At 37.7% G+C, this 18,754-nt stretch overlaps 1 protein-coding gene across 1 annotated transcript in view; it reads left to right on the plus strand.

Moving 5' to 3' along the window:
- Positions 1–4,493, plus strand: part of LOC114054079 (hydroxyacid-oxoacid transhydrogenase, mitochondrial) — a 37,982-nt gene extending 33,489 nt beyond the window's left edge. Inside the window, exon 14 of the mRNA XM_027877181.1 lies at positions 1,628–4,493. Within this exon, the coding sequence (XP_027732982.1) occupies positions 1,628–1,711 (84 nt within the window). The 3' untranslated portion in view covers positions 1,712–4,493. The remainder of the gene's footprint in view (positions 1–1,627) is intronic.
- Positions 4,494–18,754: the final 14,261 nt, after the last annotated feature.

Genomic DNA, 18,754 nt, shown 5'->3' on the forward strand with positions numbered 1-18,754 from the left:
TCCTTCCTTATTTCCTTCTTTCTTCCTTTCTCTTTATATTGTCCTTTCTCTTTCTTTCCCTTTTCTTTCTTCCTTCCCTTATTCATTTCCTCTCTCCTTCCTTTCTTCCCTCCCTCCTTTCCCTCCTTCCTTCCTTCTTTTCTTTCTTTCTCTTACTTCCTTTCATTCCTCTCTCCCTCCCGCCTTCCTTCCTTCTCTAGCACACATGTGTATAAATTCATATATGTGTGGAGCCAGAAGGGGCCTTGGAATCACATAGCATTGTTTTCCTTCATTTTTTACAGTATCCATGAGGTTCTAAGTGAAAACTTCCAAGGCTGCTGTGGTAACTTCTAAATTTTGCAATTATGAAAGACTAATGCAATTTTCATTTTCCCTTATTACTGTAGGTAAGATTTAATGTTGTAAGAATGACATGCTGATTCCTGCATAATATATCACCAGAGAGGATAGTTCCCATTGGAAGAAACAACTTGGCTGATACCTGTGGTCAAACCCCACATCACAGGCTGGCTACAACACACAACACTGCAATGTGCAGAAGACACAACCGCTCACTCCCTGGCAGAAGAGTGAGCTAGGAAATAGCTTTATATTGGTAACATGCAGTGGAAAGAACACTGGCTCTGGAGATAATGGAACCTGAGTTCAAATCCTACCTCTCATGTGTACAACATTGGGCAAGTCACTTACCTCTCTGGGCTCAGTTTCCTCAGTTGTAAAATAAGAGGCCAAAACCAGATAGCCTCTCTTCCAGCTCCAAATCTGTGATCTTGGTAAGAATTCACAGCCATTCCCACTTTAGGGTAATCCCTCTGGGTCTAGGTAGTATGGCATAGTTCACTGACTGGAATTTTGGTTATTTATTTAGTTGGTCTTTTGGGGGTCAGGACAGAGAGGCAGAGTGGGGTGTGGTAGGGAAAGAAGACCCAACTTTCAAAAACTCATACAAAACAGAAAAATTCCTGCACTTGTCTCCTATTTGGAGGAATGGACGACATAAGAGGAGGCAACTATGGGACAGTAAAAAGTGTATGATTACAATCCCAATTCTTTCATTTATTGGCTGTATGATATTGGGAAAATCACTTAATCTCCTTGAGTTTGCTTCCTCATCTGGAAATGTAGTGCATAATACCCACACAGGGTCATTATGAGGAGCAGGATAATGGCTGTAAGGAGCCCACGTATTCTATAAACATCACCTAATAAATTGTTGTCGTTCAGTCATGTCCAACTCTACATCACCCCATGGACTTCTCCATGGGGTTTTCTTAGCCAAGTGGTTTGCCATTTCTTTCTTCAGTGTGTCCCCCTTTTACAGCTGAGCACCTAAGGCAAAAGGGGGTTAAATGACTTGCCCAGCGTCACACAGTGTCTGAGGCCGTTGTTGAACTTCTGATCTTCCTGACTTCAAGCCCTGTGCTCTATCCACTGCATCACCTAGTTGCCGTAATAGTTGTTAAGTGGTATATCCAGCAAAAGATTTTGGGGAAAAAAAAAAAGAAGAAGCCATGTTCTTTTGTTGCCAAATCACTCTTTTCTAAAGACCAGATCAGTTCAGCATAATTTAACAGCATTTAGACTTTTCCAGATTCCACATAACCCCTTTCATTTGTTATTTCAGGAAAGAGTAACTAAACTTTCACCACGCCCTCAGTCAGAAGAAGAATTGTCAGCTCTGTTTGAGGCTTCAATGAAACTGTACTAATTTAAACTTGAACACAAAGAGTTACCATCATCTGAACGAGTTCAGAAGACAGAAGCTGCCCTCCCAAGATCTTGAACTTTTCTCACCTACGATCATCTCCCTGCTGCTGGCACACCTGGCAATAACATCTTCAATGGATGGAAGTCGTCTGAGGAAGATTCATTGAATTTGCCTCCATCCCTCGGGTTGGGCCACCTCCACAAAGCAGCCTAGGAAAACTCCCACAAAGCCTTTGTTTCCTCATCCATGCTGGCCCTCTGGAGTAGCCCACTCCTGTCTCCTCCATTAACACACCAAAAAGTATTTGCCAGACGACATGTGGGGAAATTTGGTATTTTTGAAATTTGGAATTCGTGAGTTTTAAGTTATTCAATTTTTGTTTTTGAAGTATGGCATAGGATTTTTCTCTTTTGAGGAAGCAATTACATAAAATAGGAGCCATCTAAGAAGAGGCAAAGGGATAAAAAAGACAGTCTCATTTCTCCCCTTCTTCACCTGTCTCTTCCTTCTTCCTTTGTCTCTTCCCCTTTCCCCTCTTTGTTCTCTCTTCCCTTCTCTTTTCCCTCTTTCTTGCCTCTCATAATCCTGCTAGTCTTTTGCTTTCCCTCTCTCCCATGACTTTTGTCATCTGCAGCCTGAACCAGGTTGTGGTTGTCACTTTAAGAAAACAAACTGAGTAGTTCATCTGGTGAAATCCATCAGATTTTATTTCCAATTTTTAAAAAAATCGAGATATTAATTATTTTTCAAGAGCCATATAGTAAGTTAAGGGAGCACTAGAATATGGAAGAGAGGGGAGGACCCCATGAAGTTATGCTTTTATGTCTGGCACCTTTTGGTTCATAAAAGATTCCAGGAACACTGAAATTGAACAGGATCAAGTAAAATCAAAAGAAAGCAATATTAAGGCTACTGATGCTCCAGTGTGGGTGTTCTTTGTGCCATGGGCCCCTTTGGTTTTCTGGTGAAGCCCATGGACCCCATCTCAAGACTAACCTTTTTGAATACATAAAACAAAATATATAGGATTACAAAGAAAAGCAGTTATAGAAATACAGCTAATAATACATTTGTTAAAAACAAATTCAGAGATCACAGGTTAAGAACTCCTAAGCTAGTGAACAGAATGTTCTTTGAAAGGAACATTTAATTTACTCATGGAAGCAAAGGGCCATAAAATGCATCTTTGGTCCAGAATAAGTTAATTGAAAGAGGAGCAATTGAATCAGAGCCCTGTACTACATACAGACTTGTAGATAAGATTCCAGAATATCTAGCTATTATTCTCCTCAGTCACAACTAGCCTAAGAAAACTTCTTTGGCCTTTTTCTCCTTGGCTAGGGTCTTAGAAGTGATTCATGTAATGACATTAGTGTCCTGAAAAGGGACAGTATCATATTGGCACTATGAATCATATTCTTTTATTTTTATTAACATTTCAAAATGTGCATGTGTGACTAAATAATGTACACATGAATATTATATTGCTAAGAAAAATAAAGGAAGGAGACATGACTGCACATCCCAATGGCTACACTACTCTAATGTCTTCTAGAGTCTGTAGCCTTAAGGTAATTGAATAGCTGTTATCTATCCAATGTAAAATCAGGCCCACTATTTCTTTGATAAAATTTTAATTACAAGACAGTCAAGGCAAATTTCACTTAGACTTGAGAAAGGAACAAGAGAACCTCAATATACCAAGCCAGGCCACTTTATAGATAAGATATCCCCTTAACTAACTTCTCAAGTTCTAATGCTACCGTATAGGAATGGGCACAGGAGAGAACATCTATGTCTTTTCCACTAGTCTGAAAGAAGTTCAGAAAACCTCTGTAAAGCTTGAATAAAATGTCTCAAAATATAGCCGGCATGGCAAAAACTACAAATGAGTGACATGTGAAATTCTCCATAGTGATTAAAAACACAGAGATAATAGAAGTTTAGATAGCTAATTAAGATACACTAATATATTTAAGAAGTCATATAGTATAATAGAAATGGCAGTAGATTGGAATTCAGGAAACCTAAGATCTAGTCTCAGTTCAGCCACCTTGGACAAATCATTTCACACCTACTGACCTGAATTTCTGCAATATAAATTGAAGGTGTTGGGCTAAATGATCTCTAAGATTCCATCTTGTCCAAAAAATACTATGATTCACTGTTTCTAATAGACAATTATGTTCTGGTCACCAACATGAAGTTTTAAATTCAGAAAATATCATATGAAAAATATCTGAGAACCAAAAATACTAAATTTTCTTTTTTGAATGTTCACTGCCTTTACTAATTGTAGCCAGATGTCTAAATGTGAATCACAAGTAACTGTGCTTGGCAGTCACATCAATGGAGGAGAATTTAAAGGTTAGGATTAAAGAAACAGATTTAGGAAATCACAATTTCTTATTTTAATTCCTTTCATTTGAGAATATGAAAATGTCAATTCCTTTTGTAGCCAACAAGAGTGAGATATAGGATCAGCTCAAATTCTGTAAGGTATCTCTTTGTAGAAGAGTGAATTACATTGAAAATTGTTTTCAAAGTCAATTTCTGTAAAATTATGTCCATTTTTTTTCATTGACTCCCATTGTAAAATGAAAGCTGCATTTTCTTGGGGAAAAATTACCCCAAAAGACTGAGTTGAAAATTTGGAGTTCAAACAGTAGCCAGCTCCAAGACATGCTAGAGTGGTAAAAATGCATTGACTAGGGGCAGCTAGGTGGTACCTGATTCCAGCCTTGGAATCAGGTCAACTTGAGTTCAAGTCTGACCTCAAACACTTGACACTTACTAACTGTGTGACCTTGGGTAAGTCATTTAACCCCAATTGCCTCACCAAAAAGGAAAAAAAAAAAAAGCATTGACAATACAATGCCGACTAGGAACTCTATCCCCTGTTTTCTTTCCCCTTATACCATTTTTATCATAATACAATAATTTTCTCAGTCATGGATTTCCTCTCTTCCATTAGTCACATCTCCTCCCTGAGCTTTCGTTGCCTACCATATATTCATGCTGAATGAATGTTTATTGAATTTGAATTGAATTGAATAGGTCAAATTAAGGATCTATTCTGTATCTGGAAGAGCCTTGAACATCTTTTGGAGTTCCCAGAATTTTGACCCCTTCTTTTGGGTGTTTATGATACCCAACAGGATTTCCCTCTTGTAGAGAACATTTTGGCAATGTTACTTAATGCATGGTAGATAGAACTCTAGTTTGAAAATTCCTCAAGTTTGAGGTTTCAGATTTTGTAAAATATGAGTTCCATATTTTTTGGTTCCATAAATTTGAAATGTTATGGATCAAGTTCACTTAGGACAAGGTACATTTAAGGTCACCAGTTCACAGAAGTAAAGATTATTGTTTCTTCTCTTGATTCACATAAATTTTTATTTTCTAAACAAAGTCATGGCCAGCTAATCATTTTTCTTTGCTTCTATTTCATTTTTCAAATGAAGATCTAGCAAGCTAAAAATATTCAGTGGAAGATTTTATTCATGTCTGATTTTATCGTGTCATATAATTAAGCACAGAGTAATTTCTCCCAAACCTCTCCTTAAAATAAAAAAACTATTTTATATTAAAATTGAATCCTTACCTGCTTTGGGCCTGTTTTGGTTTGCTTTCATTCATGATGAAGGATGGGAACATTTTTTTTTCTCATTTTAACTATCAGAATGTAATTTGTGTTAGATTCAGTGTTAATTATGCTAAGGAAAATAAAATTAAATATATAGAAAGCCTCTTCCATAATGAGTAGAACTTCCATGGAGAATTCATAGGAAAAAATAGGTAAAAGTCACACAATATAAGACAACGTGAAGTAGTCGTGAAATGCATTAAGAAGGCAGTACCCACACGTTTGAAACCAGGGATCTACCCAAGGATTTTTATAGTTTGTATATTTCTACCTTTAAGGCATTAAACACTATTGTGTTTCACAAAATATCACAATATTAAGCTTAATTATTAAATCCTCCAATAAACAGCTAATTCATTCTGCTCTGTCATCTCTTGCCAACATTCCATTTATGGGCAGCCTTGTATTCAGAATTGTCATGGGGGTTCTGGACGCAGCTGGGCAGAAGGGGAATGAATGGTCAGTGGCATGAAATTAGTGTGTCATCTTCAAATAAAACTTTGAAGAAGGTACAGTACAGAGAAACACAAACATTAAGAGCAGTTCAGAAATACTACTTCAGCTATTAAAAAATACTTAGAGTGAAAATTGCTTTTCTGACCTTTTCACCTTCAGAAAGATTAATAGTTGTCTAGAATAGAAAATACTCCAATGGGGCACTGACTCAATCAGGGGATTGGCCATAAGAAAAGAAGTTTTTCACCTTTAGGTCAGCATTTCAAATGTTGCCTGCTTCTCTGATGAATCAAAGTCATAAGCGTCAGACAGCGGCTCAGTTACCCATGTAAATTGGCTTCGAGGTCTCTGGTATAGCTCCCAGGGGACAATCATCTACATCACAATTGACTCTCAAGCTGGCAGCCTCCACAGACTCACTAACATCTTGAATGAATGGATAGACCGAATTTCTCTTTCCCCAAAAGGTGGTTCTTAAAGATCCAAGTTGAGCTATGTGGGGAGAGATGCTGCTAACTTTTCCCCGCCATCACAGATCTAAGAGTGTTTGCTCTCTCAGGCTATCTGGTCTGTGCCTTTACCAAAACTAAATTCATTATTCACAAATATGGCATCTAAGAACAACACAATAGCTAGCATCTTCCATGGAACTTCATCATGAAACTACGTGCAAGACAGTAATATCAATTACTGTCGTGTGGTTTTAGATAGCTTTTTAAATTGATACCTTTTGTTTCTATATCATACAAATAATTGCTGTATAGTTTGGGGGTTGAAGGGCTAATAAAAGTATTTTTTGTACTGAAACTCATTATGGATAATTAGGTGGAATTAGGAAAGTATAAAGAGAAAAGAAAGCAAAAGTGTTAATGACCAAGATCCTAACAATGGAACAAACATACACAAACTTAGTTTAAGCAACGTATTCTCAAAAGTAGCATAATGGCAACAATAACTATGCCCAATATGGATTTACTTCTAATGCAATGCATGCTGTGTTGCCTAAGTTGTTTTTTTTTTTATCTAAATTACAACAGAATTACTAAGGCATTTGCAAATGAAACAGTCAATTTTAAAACAAAACTAATTTTGATGCCCATCAGTCGGGGAATGGCTGAGCAAGTTGTGATATATAAATGTAATGGAATACTATTGTGCTATAAGAAATGATGAACAGGCTGACTTCAGAAAAACCTGGAAAGACTTGTATGTTCTGATGCTGAGCGAAGTGACTAATATTGATAAACTTAACCCTCCCCAACAATGCAAGGATCTAAGACGTCTCCAAAGGCCTCGTGATGGAAAATGCTATCCACATCCTAAGAAAGAACTATGGAAGTTGAATTGCTATTTTTTTCTCTTCTGTTGAGTTTTGTTTTCTCTTTCTGGTGGTTCCTCCTATTGGTTCTAATTCTTACTTACAACATCACTAATGTGAAAATATGTTTAATAAGAATGTATATGTATAGCCTATATCAGATTGTGAGCCATCTTGAGGAGGGTGGTGGGGAAGAAGGGGGAGAAAAATTTTAAACTCAAAGGATATGGAAGTGATTGTTGATAAATCAAAATAAATTAACAAAAAAATTTAAAAAACTCATTTTAATGAAAAAAATGTCATGGGACAATATAGTCCCCTCAACATTCCAGTTGCCCTCTTCTGAACATGCTCCGGATTGTGAGAGTCCTGCTTCAAATGCAGTGCCCCAAACTGAACACAATATCACAGGTGTCATCTCATCAGGAAAGATGCTGAACCTCTTGTTCTGGACCCTCTGCTTCTCTTAATGCAGTCAAATTCAACATCAAGCTTTGTGTATTACTGCAGAAAAACTTCCTGTTTCTGTGCAAGTTAGGTATAATGGCCTCTGACATTCCTAAAACAATTCCCTAAAACGCTTAATGATGTCACTAAACAGGAAAATTAAAATGGCTAGGAAGTCTCTTACAAGGTGAGCTTTCATAGTATGATTCTCGATTATAAAACATTTACAGAGAGCAAATTGAATTTAAAATTTTAAATCGGTCTTATGTATGTAATATCACCAAACATATTTTACTGAAGGAGTTCCACAAAACTTGTGTTTACAGTGAATGGGTCAACTGTGGCAAAAAGTTTGTGAGTCACAAGATTATTCTATTTAAACCAATTCAACCAATTCGAACCAATTATTATTATGCCCCTATAGCCCACAAGGCATTCTGCTAGATCCTGGGTTACAAAAACAAAATCTCTTTGGCAACAGAGTGGAAGTTGGAATTGGAGTGGAGATCTGAGGCAGAGAGGCCAGCCAACAGGCTATTGCAATGTCCTGGGTGTGAGGTGATAAGGACCTTCACCAGAGCAGTGGCTGCATGGGTAAAGAGAAGGGGAGAGAATGGAAGGGATATGGTAAAGGCAGGAACCGTAAGACTTCCTAACAGAGCTGTCTAAAAGTGGAATGAGCGAGCTTCCATTTATTCTATCATCTATTCACACTGGCTGTCTCCCATACAGGGAATGCTCCTCCTCAGCTTTGCCTCCCAGCTTCTCCAGATTGCTTTAAGCCTCAGCTCAAACCCCACCTCCTCTAAGAGGCCTCTGCCAGTCCCTTCCACTCCTGGGCCTGCCTTCTGTAGTCACCTCCCACTTACACCTATGTCTTTTATACATATGTGGTTATTTGCATGTTGTCTAGACAATTGGAATATGATCTCCTTGAAAGCAGAGATCCTATTTTTGACTTTATTTGTCTATCCATCACTTAATACAGTGCCTCATGCATAATAGACACTTAATAAATGTTTGTTGATTGAATTAATTGATTAATACAAAGCTGCCTATTGGCAGCTTTCACTCCAGGCCTCTAATTCTAACCTCTGGGGCCAAGAATAACAAGTCTTATGCCTATTCCACGGGACAGTCTTTCAAATACTTACAGAGAGTCCATCCTTTCCAATCCTTCTCTTCTCTAAACTAAATATTCCCAGATCCTTCAACCAGTTCTTGTATGGCATGGTCTCCAGTCCTTTGTCTGTGCTATTTACTCTTTGGACACGCTCCAGTCAGTCCACGTTTTTCCTAAAATATGGTACCTAGAATTGCGATTAGAGAATTCTAAGGATAAGATAGAAATGTAATAGAAATTGTGGGAAATGGGATATGTTATTTTTTTAATGAAGCATAAACTGTGGGACTAGAAAATTATAGTTCCAACCTCGCTCCATTTATGATTTGTTTATGTGGCACTGGTATAAAAGGTTAGTGGTGTACTTCATAATACTTTAGTCCACAAAACATTATCCTTTCCCAAAAGTCTTCCCATTAATCAAAAGTAAAAAAAGAATGGTTTGTTTTTAGTCTTTTCTTTGAATTAGCTTATAGATATTCACTTTCCAGCTTTTTGGGAGCTACTTTATGAAGGACTCCTCCAAAGTTTTCCACCCTACCATTTACCTGAATTATTTATCATTTTTTAAGTTCTTTGATTAATTGTCAACTACATTTAAACCTAGCTTTTATGTGTTTCAACTACTATTTTGACAATATGCTCTATATTTAATATGCAATGACTACATAGAAACCTTAAGGATAGCTATAGTTTTCCTGGATCTTTAAGGGAGGCATGGTGAAACTCTGCTGCAAGGGGCAGCTAGGTGGTGCAGTAGATAAAGCTTCAGACTTGGAGTCAGGAGGACCCGAGTTCAAATTCGACTCAGACACTTGACACTTACTAGCTGTGTGACCCCGGACAAGTCACTTAACCCCGATTGCCTCACCAAAAAAAAAAAAAGAAAAAAGAAAAAAAGAAACTGCTGCAGGGGCCATATCCAGTGTTTTACTTGATTGCATCTGTCCTTCAGAATGACATGACACTGGTTAGGCACTGTTGCTGTAGCCCATGGAATAACTTCCGTCTTGCTGTGCTGTTCTGCTTATCGTGGTGAGAATAGTCCTCCAAACATTCAAGGATTAGAGCAGTTGAAGATCTTGGACTAATAAGTAAATAACTTTTCAAAAACCTGGAAGTAATACATAATAACACTTGAGGGGCTATTGATCCCCTGGGGAAGGGGAGGGAAATTACTTGAGGGCCATATACACAAGGCAATTTAACTTGGGTATTTTCTCCTTAGAGGAATATAAAACATTCAACACATCTGCTTTTTTAAAAATTTCAATTTTATTTTATTTTCAATTCTGAATTCTTTCCTTCCAACCTCCCCTTCCCCCAACTACTGAGAAAGCAAGAAAAATAAAACCAATTACAAATGTGTATAGTCAAACAAAACAAATTCTCACATTAATGTCATTCACATATGCATCACATATACATATGTATGCAGAGGTACATTAAAGCATATATATGATATATGTAAATTTAATATATGCATGTGTACATCCTCTGGAACTGTGGTTGGTTCCATTTTGTTGATCAGAGTTCATAAGTCTTTCAAAGTTGTTTATCTTTACAGTATTGTTATTATTGTATAATTTGTCGTCCTGCTTCTGCTCACTTCACTTTGCATCAGTTCATACAAATCTTCCCAGTATTTCTAAAATCATCCTCTTCATCATTTCTTACAGCATGATATCATTCCATTAAATATATATACCATAACTTTGTTCAGCCATTCTCCAATTAATGGATTACCCTCCCCCCAGTTTCTTTGCCATGTAAAGACCTGCTATAAATATTTTTGTACATTTGGGTTCTTTTCCTCTTTCTTTGATCTCTTTGGGGTATAGATCTAGTAATGGTATTACTGGGTCAAAAGTTTAATGGCTTTTTGGACGTAGTTCCAAATTACTTTCCAGAATGACTGGACCAGTTCACAGCTCTACCAACAGCACATTAATGTACCTGTTTTCCCACAGCCCTTCTAGCATTTGACATTTTCCTTTTTTACCAACTTTGTCAATCAAATATGTGTGAAGTGATACCTCAGTCAACTCATCTACTTTTAAAGTGAAAAGAGCAAGGATTATAAAGCTTTATTTAATAAGTACAACAAATAGCAAACATATTCATTATGGCTAGTTAAAGGAAGAGAGGAGAAAAGGAGGCTTTTGAGGAAGAAATAGGAAGGAAAATAAGGAGTTCAGATGAGTTAGGAATGAGAGTAGGGTGAAGAGGAAAAGAAACAAAACCAGAGAACTGGAGAGAAAGGAAAAGAAAGAAACAGAGAAAGAGAAAAAGAAGTAGAGGGACAAAAATAGAGGATGTAAGATAAAGAAAAAATGAATAGTTTTGAGGTGAGACTATATTAGTGGCATTTCTAAAATATATCTCAGACTTCAAAATTCATCAACACAATTTGCTTGGTTGATTACAATCTCTCTACAGTTTCATCTGGTTTGAAAAAGAGATCCATGGCAACAATATGCAAATACCATGCTATATGAGGACATCCATTGAAGCATTATAGGACTACAAACAGCTTTTCTAATCCTAAAACATCCTAATCTCTTGCTACTTTGCACATTAGCAGCAAAATGGATTATCCCAGGTGACAAATAAAGATAAGCATTAGTGGTCTAAGATTTAGCATGTTAGTTCAGTGACATTTTCCAAGGGCCCACTATGTGTCGAACACTCCACTAGGCACTCTGGCAGGGAGAAGACAGGCCAGAGACAATGACATTTACAAAACAGGGTACAAGTGTACACCCATCAGTGGAGTACAAAATATCAGCCCTAAGCACTGAGCAGACCCAGAACTAGAATGATGGGAGTGGAGATGGGGGTTTTAAATGGTAAATGTGTATTCTGAAAAGAGGAAAAGAGCATGAATTAACAGAGAGGAAAGAGAAATGGAGGGTAACCATGAAAAACTAAAAACATATCAAGATTTTATGAAAGGAAGTGACCAACATTTACTAGAGGCTTCTATAGTCTCACCATCTGTTTACAACTCTGCTTATCATTTTATCAGGTGACTTTTATCTAATCTCAATTCTTAAGAATAAAATAAAATAAAGGAGAAGCTTGTAGCAGATCGTAGGTTGATAAATCTTTTACAGATCAATAATCAGCCAGAGGCCTTTTAAGACTTTTTCTTTTTCTTTTTTCAACCTGAGCAGTAAATCCTCTCATTCTGGAGGATGACCCTGTGATCAGCATGATTAGATCCATCAGCACTAATTGGGAACATTCTGAAGAAGAGAGGATCAGTATAGTCCAATTGAGCTGACACAGATAGACACAGAAGGTGACAGGGAAAGGAAGCACAAGTGGTTAGGACTGAACTTTACATATTTCACAGCAGTATGATAAAAGTTAGAAAAGTAAACTAGAAATTCTAAAAATATTGATTTCAAGTCAATGCTAATCATAACCTGACCTAGCTGGAGAGTGCAAGTTTCTCCTTTGTTGGTGCTACAAGGTCACATACCCTAACACTAGGAAGTGCCTTCCTTTATTTGATTAATGTAGTTCTGTTTCTGTCATTTCCACTGACTTTTAAGACCAGGATATTTAGTGAGTATTTTAATGAACATAGAGTCATCATCCTGAAGGCTGAAAGGGCCTCAGAGGCAATGTGGTGAGCAATGGTTAGAATGCTGGAGTTGAAGCCAGAAATTCACCTTAATTAGACTCAATTAAGGTGGTACATTCTTGGAGTCAGGAAGACCTGCATTCAAATCTAAGCTCAGACTCTTACTAGCTTACTGTTTGCCTCAGTTTCTTCATCTGTAAAACAGAAAAATAGCACCTGTTTCCTAGGGTGATTAGGAGGATCAAATGAGATAATATTGGTAAAGCACCTTACAGACCTTAAAGATCAGTATGAATGGTAGCTATTAATTCTATTTAACAAGCATTTATTATATGCCAGGCACTCTGCTATGCATCAGGGATCCAAAGATTAAAACAAAATAGGCTCTGCCTTTAAGAAGCTTATATCCTATTATAGAAAAAATACATGTACATAGATGAGGAAATACAAAACACATATAAATTATCTAAATTAAATACAAAGTTATGGGCAGGAGGTTGACTTACAACTAGGTGAACCGGAAAAGGCCTCTTAAAAGAGATGGACCTTGAGCTGAGTCTAACAGAGGAAACAGCATGCAAACAACTATGTTCAAACAAGCTACTTATAGAATAAATCAGACATAATCAGAGATGGAAAGCACTACTATTAAGGGAGGTCAGGAGAGGTTTCCTGTAGAAGATGGGATTTTAGCTAGGACTTAAAGGAAGCCAGGGAAGCCAGGAGGTGGAGATGAGAAGGGAGAGTATTCCAGGCATGGGGTACAGCCAGAATCAGGAGAGTGTGTCTTGTTGCTTCATACAGACAAATTATAGAAACAGTAGAAACTAAACTTCATAAACCAGATAGATGAGAGAAGGCACTTCCTATAAAACAGTATGTGGCATAAAAGGAGAAACGTAGATGCCTCAATCAAATGAAATAATACTTAACATTGAAGCTTTTTCAGTAAAGGCATAATATCATCAAATCTGTGGCTTAAGAATATCTCTTCAACAGTTATATGGAGGATGGATTGGAGTAGGAAGAGATTTGAGGTGGGGAGACCAACCAGAAGGCTGTTACAATAATCCAGTTCCATGAGGTGATAAGAGCCTGCATCTAGGTGGTAGCCAAGTTAGAAGAGATAAAAGATAGAAGATGTTGTGAAGGGAGAAATAAGAAAACTTGGCAAAAAGATTAAACATGTGGTGTGACTGCAAGGGAGAAGCTGAGGATAACACCAAAATCGTGAGCCTGGGTGACTGGGACTGTTGAGAGAGCACTGTTAGTGCTCTGAACAGTAATGAGAAAATTGGGGAACAGGCAGGGTTTAGGGGAAAAGATAATGAGTTTTGTTTTGGACATGTTGAGTTTGAGAGGTCTACAGGACCTCTGGTTCAATATGTCCAAAATAGAATTGGTGATGAATTTAGAGATCAAGATTGAGACCTGGGCTAGTTTATAGATCTGGATGTCATTTTAATAGTGATAGTAATGGAACTCATTGGAGCTGATGAGATCACCAATCAAGATTCTCCAAGAGGGAGAAGAAGGTTCAGAGACATCCATGGTTAGTCAGCATGACATGGATGAAGAACCAGCAAAGGTCTCTGAGAAGGAGTAGTCAGATAATCAGGAAACAGTAGGATCACATCATGTTGTATATGCATTTCTTAAAGTCTTACTCTGTTGTTTTAATACGTGTAGTAGCTAGTAATAGTAGTTAGTGTTAAGTTTTGGATGTTATTAACCTCCCCTAGCTAAAATCTGACTCATGAAATGATAATATTAAGGGAAGATTTTTTATATTCTTGAGATAAGGGAATTCAGCATCTTTAAAACCTCCCAAAAGATTTTATCTGTGGAAGAATTTCACTGATGCTGACCCTTTTTTTATCTTTGTGACACACAAATCTTCTCTCCTCAATTAGCCCGTTGTGACTTTTTAAAAATGTAGCCCTATAGTTTTGTAAGTGTAGGATTTTGCTAACTTAATGTTTATATTTGTAATTTAGTCTTTTTACAAATTGGTTTTAACCTTTTTCAACCTTTATTGAAGGAAGCATAAGAAAACGAATCTGTTTGACTAGGGAGAAAGAGAGAATGATTGAAAAGGTATGCTGCATCCATGTAGTAGAGTGACTGAAAATGGCAAGGAGAAGGGCCATGTCATCATCCAAGATGAAGGAAAAGATAAGAGGATAGAAAATGATGCTGAGGTGACCTGAAGTTTGGAAACAGGGAGGAGAGATCAAAAGAGATGGCCTCAGTTTTCTCAGTGAAGTACAAAATGACATGCTCTGCTAAGAGAGATAGAAGGGGTGATGTGGGTAAGCTGAAAAGAGAAGAGAAAGTTTATGACAGCCACTGTAGGAGGTGAGAGAGAGAATCAGTAAGGAAACAATAAAAGTTTTGACTGCAGCAGTGGGGGCCCAGCTAAGATCAGCTGACATAAATTTGTAGTGGACTCAATCAGTAGAGTTCTATGACTTCTTTCAGAGTCCATTCAAGAGCAACAGAACAGACAAGGTGGAGTAACCTCTGGCCAGAGTTTGGATAGGGATGAGCACTCACCATGTGTCTTTCCATCTTTCGTTGGATCACCCAAAATTTGATTGCTCAGAATTCATGATGTTCCATGATTCTCCAACATACAGCATCACCAGGAGAATCTTGATGTTAAAAAGACAGGCTTTTGAACTAGGGACCAGCTTGGAATTATTGATAGCACTTTGCCATTTCCCAGATGCAATCCAGTTCTTTACCTCCTAATCATTTCTGAGCATCTTCAGTACCTAACCAAGAAACATGTAGTAATGAAGTAACTCACTCAACTAACTATTGAACTACATGTCATACTCTGGAAAACAAGCATTGTTCTTCCATTTGTTTTTTTCTTGTTAAACCAATATCTTTTAAATAATAGAGGATCTCATTGAGGAAGCCCTGTAATGCTCTAAGATTTGATTTGATCAAATAATATCCCCTGAAAATTAGTTTATCTGGAGACTTGTCATTTCTAGGGATTCCCTCTCAGTGATGATTGCTTTTGGTGACCATAAATCTCCCTGTTTTATGCTTTGCTTGTAACTGTCACAGAACCTGTAATATCTCAATACCATTTCAAGAAAAATAATAACAATAATAATGCCTTGCATTTCATGGTACTTTGTATTTTTCAAAGCACTTCTAAAAAAACATGATTTTATTTAATCCTCAACACAATCCTGTGAAGTCAACCAGAAAGGTATTATCATCAAGTGACTGATAAGGAAATTGCTGATAAGGAAACCAATAAGAAAATTCTCTGAGGCCCAGAGAAGAGCCTTGTTCATAGTCACAAGGCAAGAATGTGGTAGAAATAGAACAGAAGTTCTTCTCCAAGCCAAAAGTCATGTGTAAGTAGACGGCCAAGAATATTAGCCACTTGGTCCCATACAAGGAAACAATAGAAACCTTAGGTTTCTGAGTGTTCCTGTTTGGATAACACTGTTCACATCATATAAAGAAGGGTTCAGAAAGATGCCTTAAATAAAGTCTACCTCTGACATCGAACTAAATCAGCCTTATCAGTTCCCTGCATCTACAGTGGAAAAGTGAATGAAAAGTACCGAACACAAAGTACGCACCATATCAGGAAACATCAAGAACTCTGAAAAGATGACAAAAAGTGTAGTCATACAGAAAGAAAAGAACATTCAGTTTTCTACAAGTTGTTCAGACGCAGAATCACCATATTAAGTGAAAGCAGGTTGCCAGGGTTTGGCAGTGCAATCAAGGTACCTGTAAATTTGCTTCTGAGAAAGATAGTCAAATACAGAAGTTGTAATCTGATTATCTCTTGTCTCAAAGCTAATACATTTATCGGAAAGTATTCGGGACCTTCAGATAACACTCTCTCTCCCCCTCAAACAGAAAGTTGACTCTCCATGCCTTTAACAATGTTCCATCTCCTGTATCTGTGCCTTAGCCCATGCTGGTCCCCAGGTTTGGAATGTTCTCCCTTCTTTCCTCTGCCATGTGGGCTCTCCAGCTGCCTTCGAGGCTCAGCTCAAGTGCCCCTTTCAACAGGAAGCCTTTCCTAATCCCTTCAGTTGTCAGTACTTTGCCACCTCACACCTGGAATTACTTTGTATGTATACATCTTGGAAATGAGAACTGTATCCGAGAAATTTGCTGCCAAGACTTCCTTCTAATCCCCTCCCCAGCCCAATACCTCCCCCCCCCCCCCCCCCGCCCCGTTAACCATTTCCCTTTTAATCTTAGCTTATTGAAAGGGAAACAAGTAACTGGGGGAAAAAAATCTTGGCAATAAGTTTTTCTGATAAAGGTCTCATTTCCAAGATATGTTATGAACTGATTCAAATTTATAACAATAAGAGTCATTTCCCCAATGATAAGTGGGCTGAAATGCTCCCCAATCCATAGACTGAGCCAGGTCTGAAGTCAGTATGGTCAGCATTAATGCATGCTATGTTCAAGACACTGAATGCAAGGATTATTTTTGTTTTCTAAAGTTCTTTCTAAAGTGTTTCTAAAGTTCCTGGTATGTAATGATAGTTTAATAAATAGTTTTTCAAATAAAAAATATTTTGTATATGTATATATTTATACATATTATAAATATATGTATATATATATAATGTGTATATATATATGTATGTATTTGCATTAACTTATCTTTTATATTATGTTTCCTCCCAGCAGAATAAAAGCTTTTGGAAAGCAAGAACTCTTAGTTTTTCTCCTTATATTCCCAGAGCCTGGCACAGTGCCTAGCACGTAGTAGGCACTTAATACATGCTATTTGAACTTAACTGAATTAATGTCTCATCATAGAGAGTCTTAAGGCTAATACATAGTCTTCAGGAGTGAATAGGTGACATGGAGCATGGATACCTCTGAGTGGCACTTATACTCTAAGGAGTGGGGATACTCCTCACCAAAGTGTAACTCTTTCTTTTTATTCTCCCCTCTTCCCTTCCTTCTGCTGCATCTCTTCCCCTTCTCCTACTCCTCTACTTTTCTTTGCTTTTTCTTTTCTCCTACTGCCCTGGCAGAAACACCACTCGTAGTATTCAGGACTAAACAGTTTGCCAACCCCTGACCTTGTGGGGAGCCTACACATGGAAGATCCTAGTAGTTTCTTTGATATGGACCATAGTCTAGAGTTTCCCTTTTCAGTGCATATAACTGGAACTCAGATTGTGACTGATTACTTAGCTGATCAGAATTGATTTTTTGGACCCAATAATAGGTCATTTTAAGAAAATGCATCAAATCTCCCTCTACGGCAGCCCTACTCTGATGCCTCTTCACGGCAGGAAATGACCCTGAGATTTCAAAGGCTAGCAAAGCTGACAGTACCTACTAAGCTGGAAAGTCTTTAAGTAAAGGTCCAGTCCTCTATCTGCTTTCCAAGAACCAGCTAAGTCTGAAGAGGTTTGCCACCAGAAAGTTAGTCGCTAGATAATTAATTTTTTTTTTTTGGCTACAGCAATGCACAGATTATCTACTAAAATGTGCAGGAGTTGCCATCTTCATAGTATGTTAAACCCTATAAAAGAATGATTCAATCAAGCAAGAAACATTTATTGAATACCTACAACTGAATATAAAAGAGGTATAGGACCCAACAAGGTGATAGCCCCACTCTACCCAACCCTAGTCAGATCATATCTCAAGTATTTTGTTAGGTTCAAGTGTACTTGAACTCTGAGTACTATGTTATAGAAAAAGTTGTTTTCCCTGGTACCATATATTCTCATCTTTATTCCAGCCATTTTTCACTTTACTGCCACATGCAACCTCTCCACCCCACCCCCCATCTCCAATTGTCCTTTGTACATCTTGCTCCAAGAACTATAATCAAATCAACTCTGCCATTGCCTAAGGAAAGGACGTATCAATTGACTGTCCTCTTGTTACACTCATTATCCCTTTGACTTCCTAGAGCAAAGCATCCTTTCCTGGTCAGCAATTCCCCTGTATGTATTGTTTCCCCCATTAGAATTTAAGCACTTAGAAAATAGGGCCTGTCTGAATTTTAATGTATATTTATCCCAGCTTTGAGCAGAGTTTAAGTGTTCCATAAATGCTTTTCATTCAGGAATGTGAAGGGCTTCCAGATCATGCCTTATGAAACTGGGTGAAAGAACTAGGGCTGTTTCGCCTGCAGAGGAGAAGAATCAGGGAAGTCAGTGGAAAAGGCTTTAGGCTTATTCAGTCTGGACCCAGAGGGTAGAAGTAGGAGTAATAATGGATATTGCAAAGGGACAAATTTAGGCTTGATTTAAGGAAGAGTTTCATGATAATTAGAGCCATCCAAAAGAGAACTGGCCTTGGGAAGTAGTGGCCCCCTCTTCATTAGAGATCTTTAAAGCAAAGCCTGGAAGACAGCTTGTCAGGTATGTTTCAGGGCAAAGGGGTGTGTGTGTGTGTGTGTGTGTGTGTGTGTGTGTGTGTGTGTGTGTGTGTGT

The sequence above is a fragment of the Vombatus ursinus genome, unplaced genomic scaffold (genome assembly GCF_900497805.2).
Source record: "Vombatus ursinus unplaced genomic scaffold, bare-nosed wombat genome assembly UNPS02014812.1, whole genome shotgun sequence".
In the NCBI taxonomy this organism is placed as follows: domain Eukaryota; kingdom Metazoa; phylum Chordata; class Mammalia; order Diprotodontia; family Vombatidae; genus Vombatus; species Vombatus ursinus.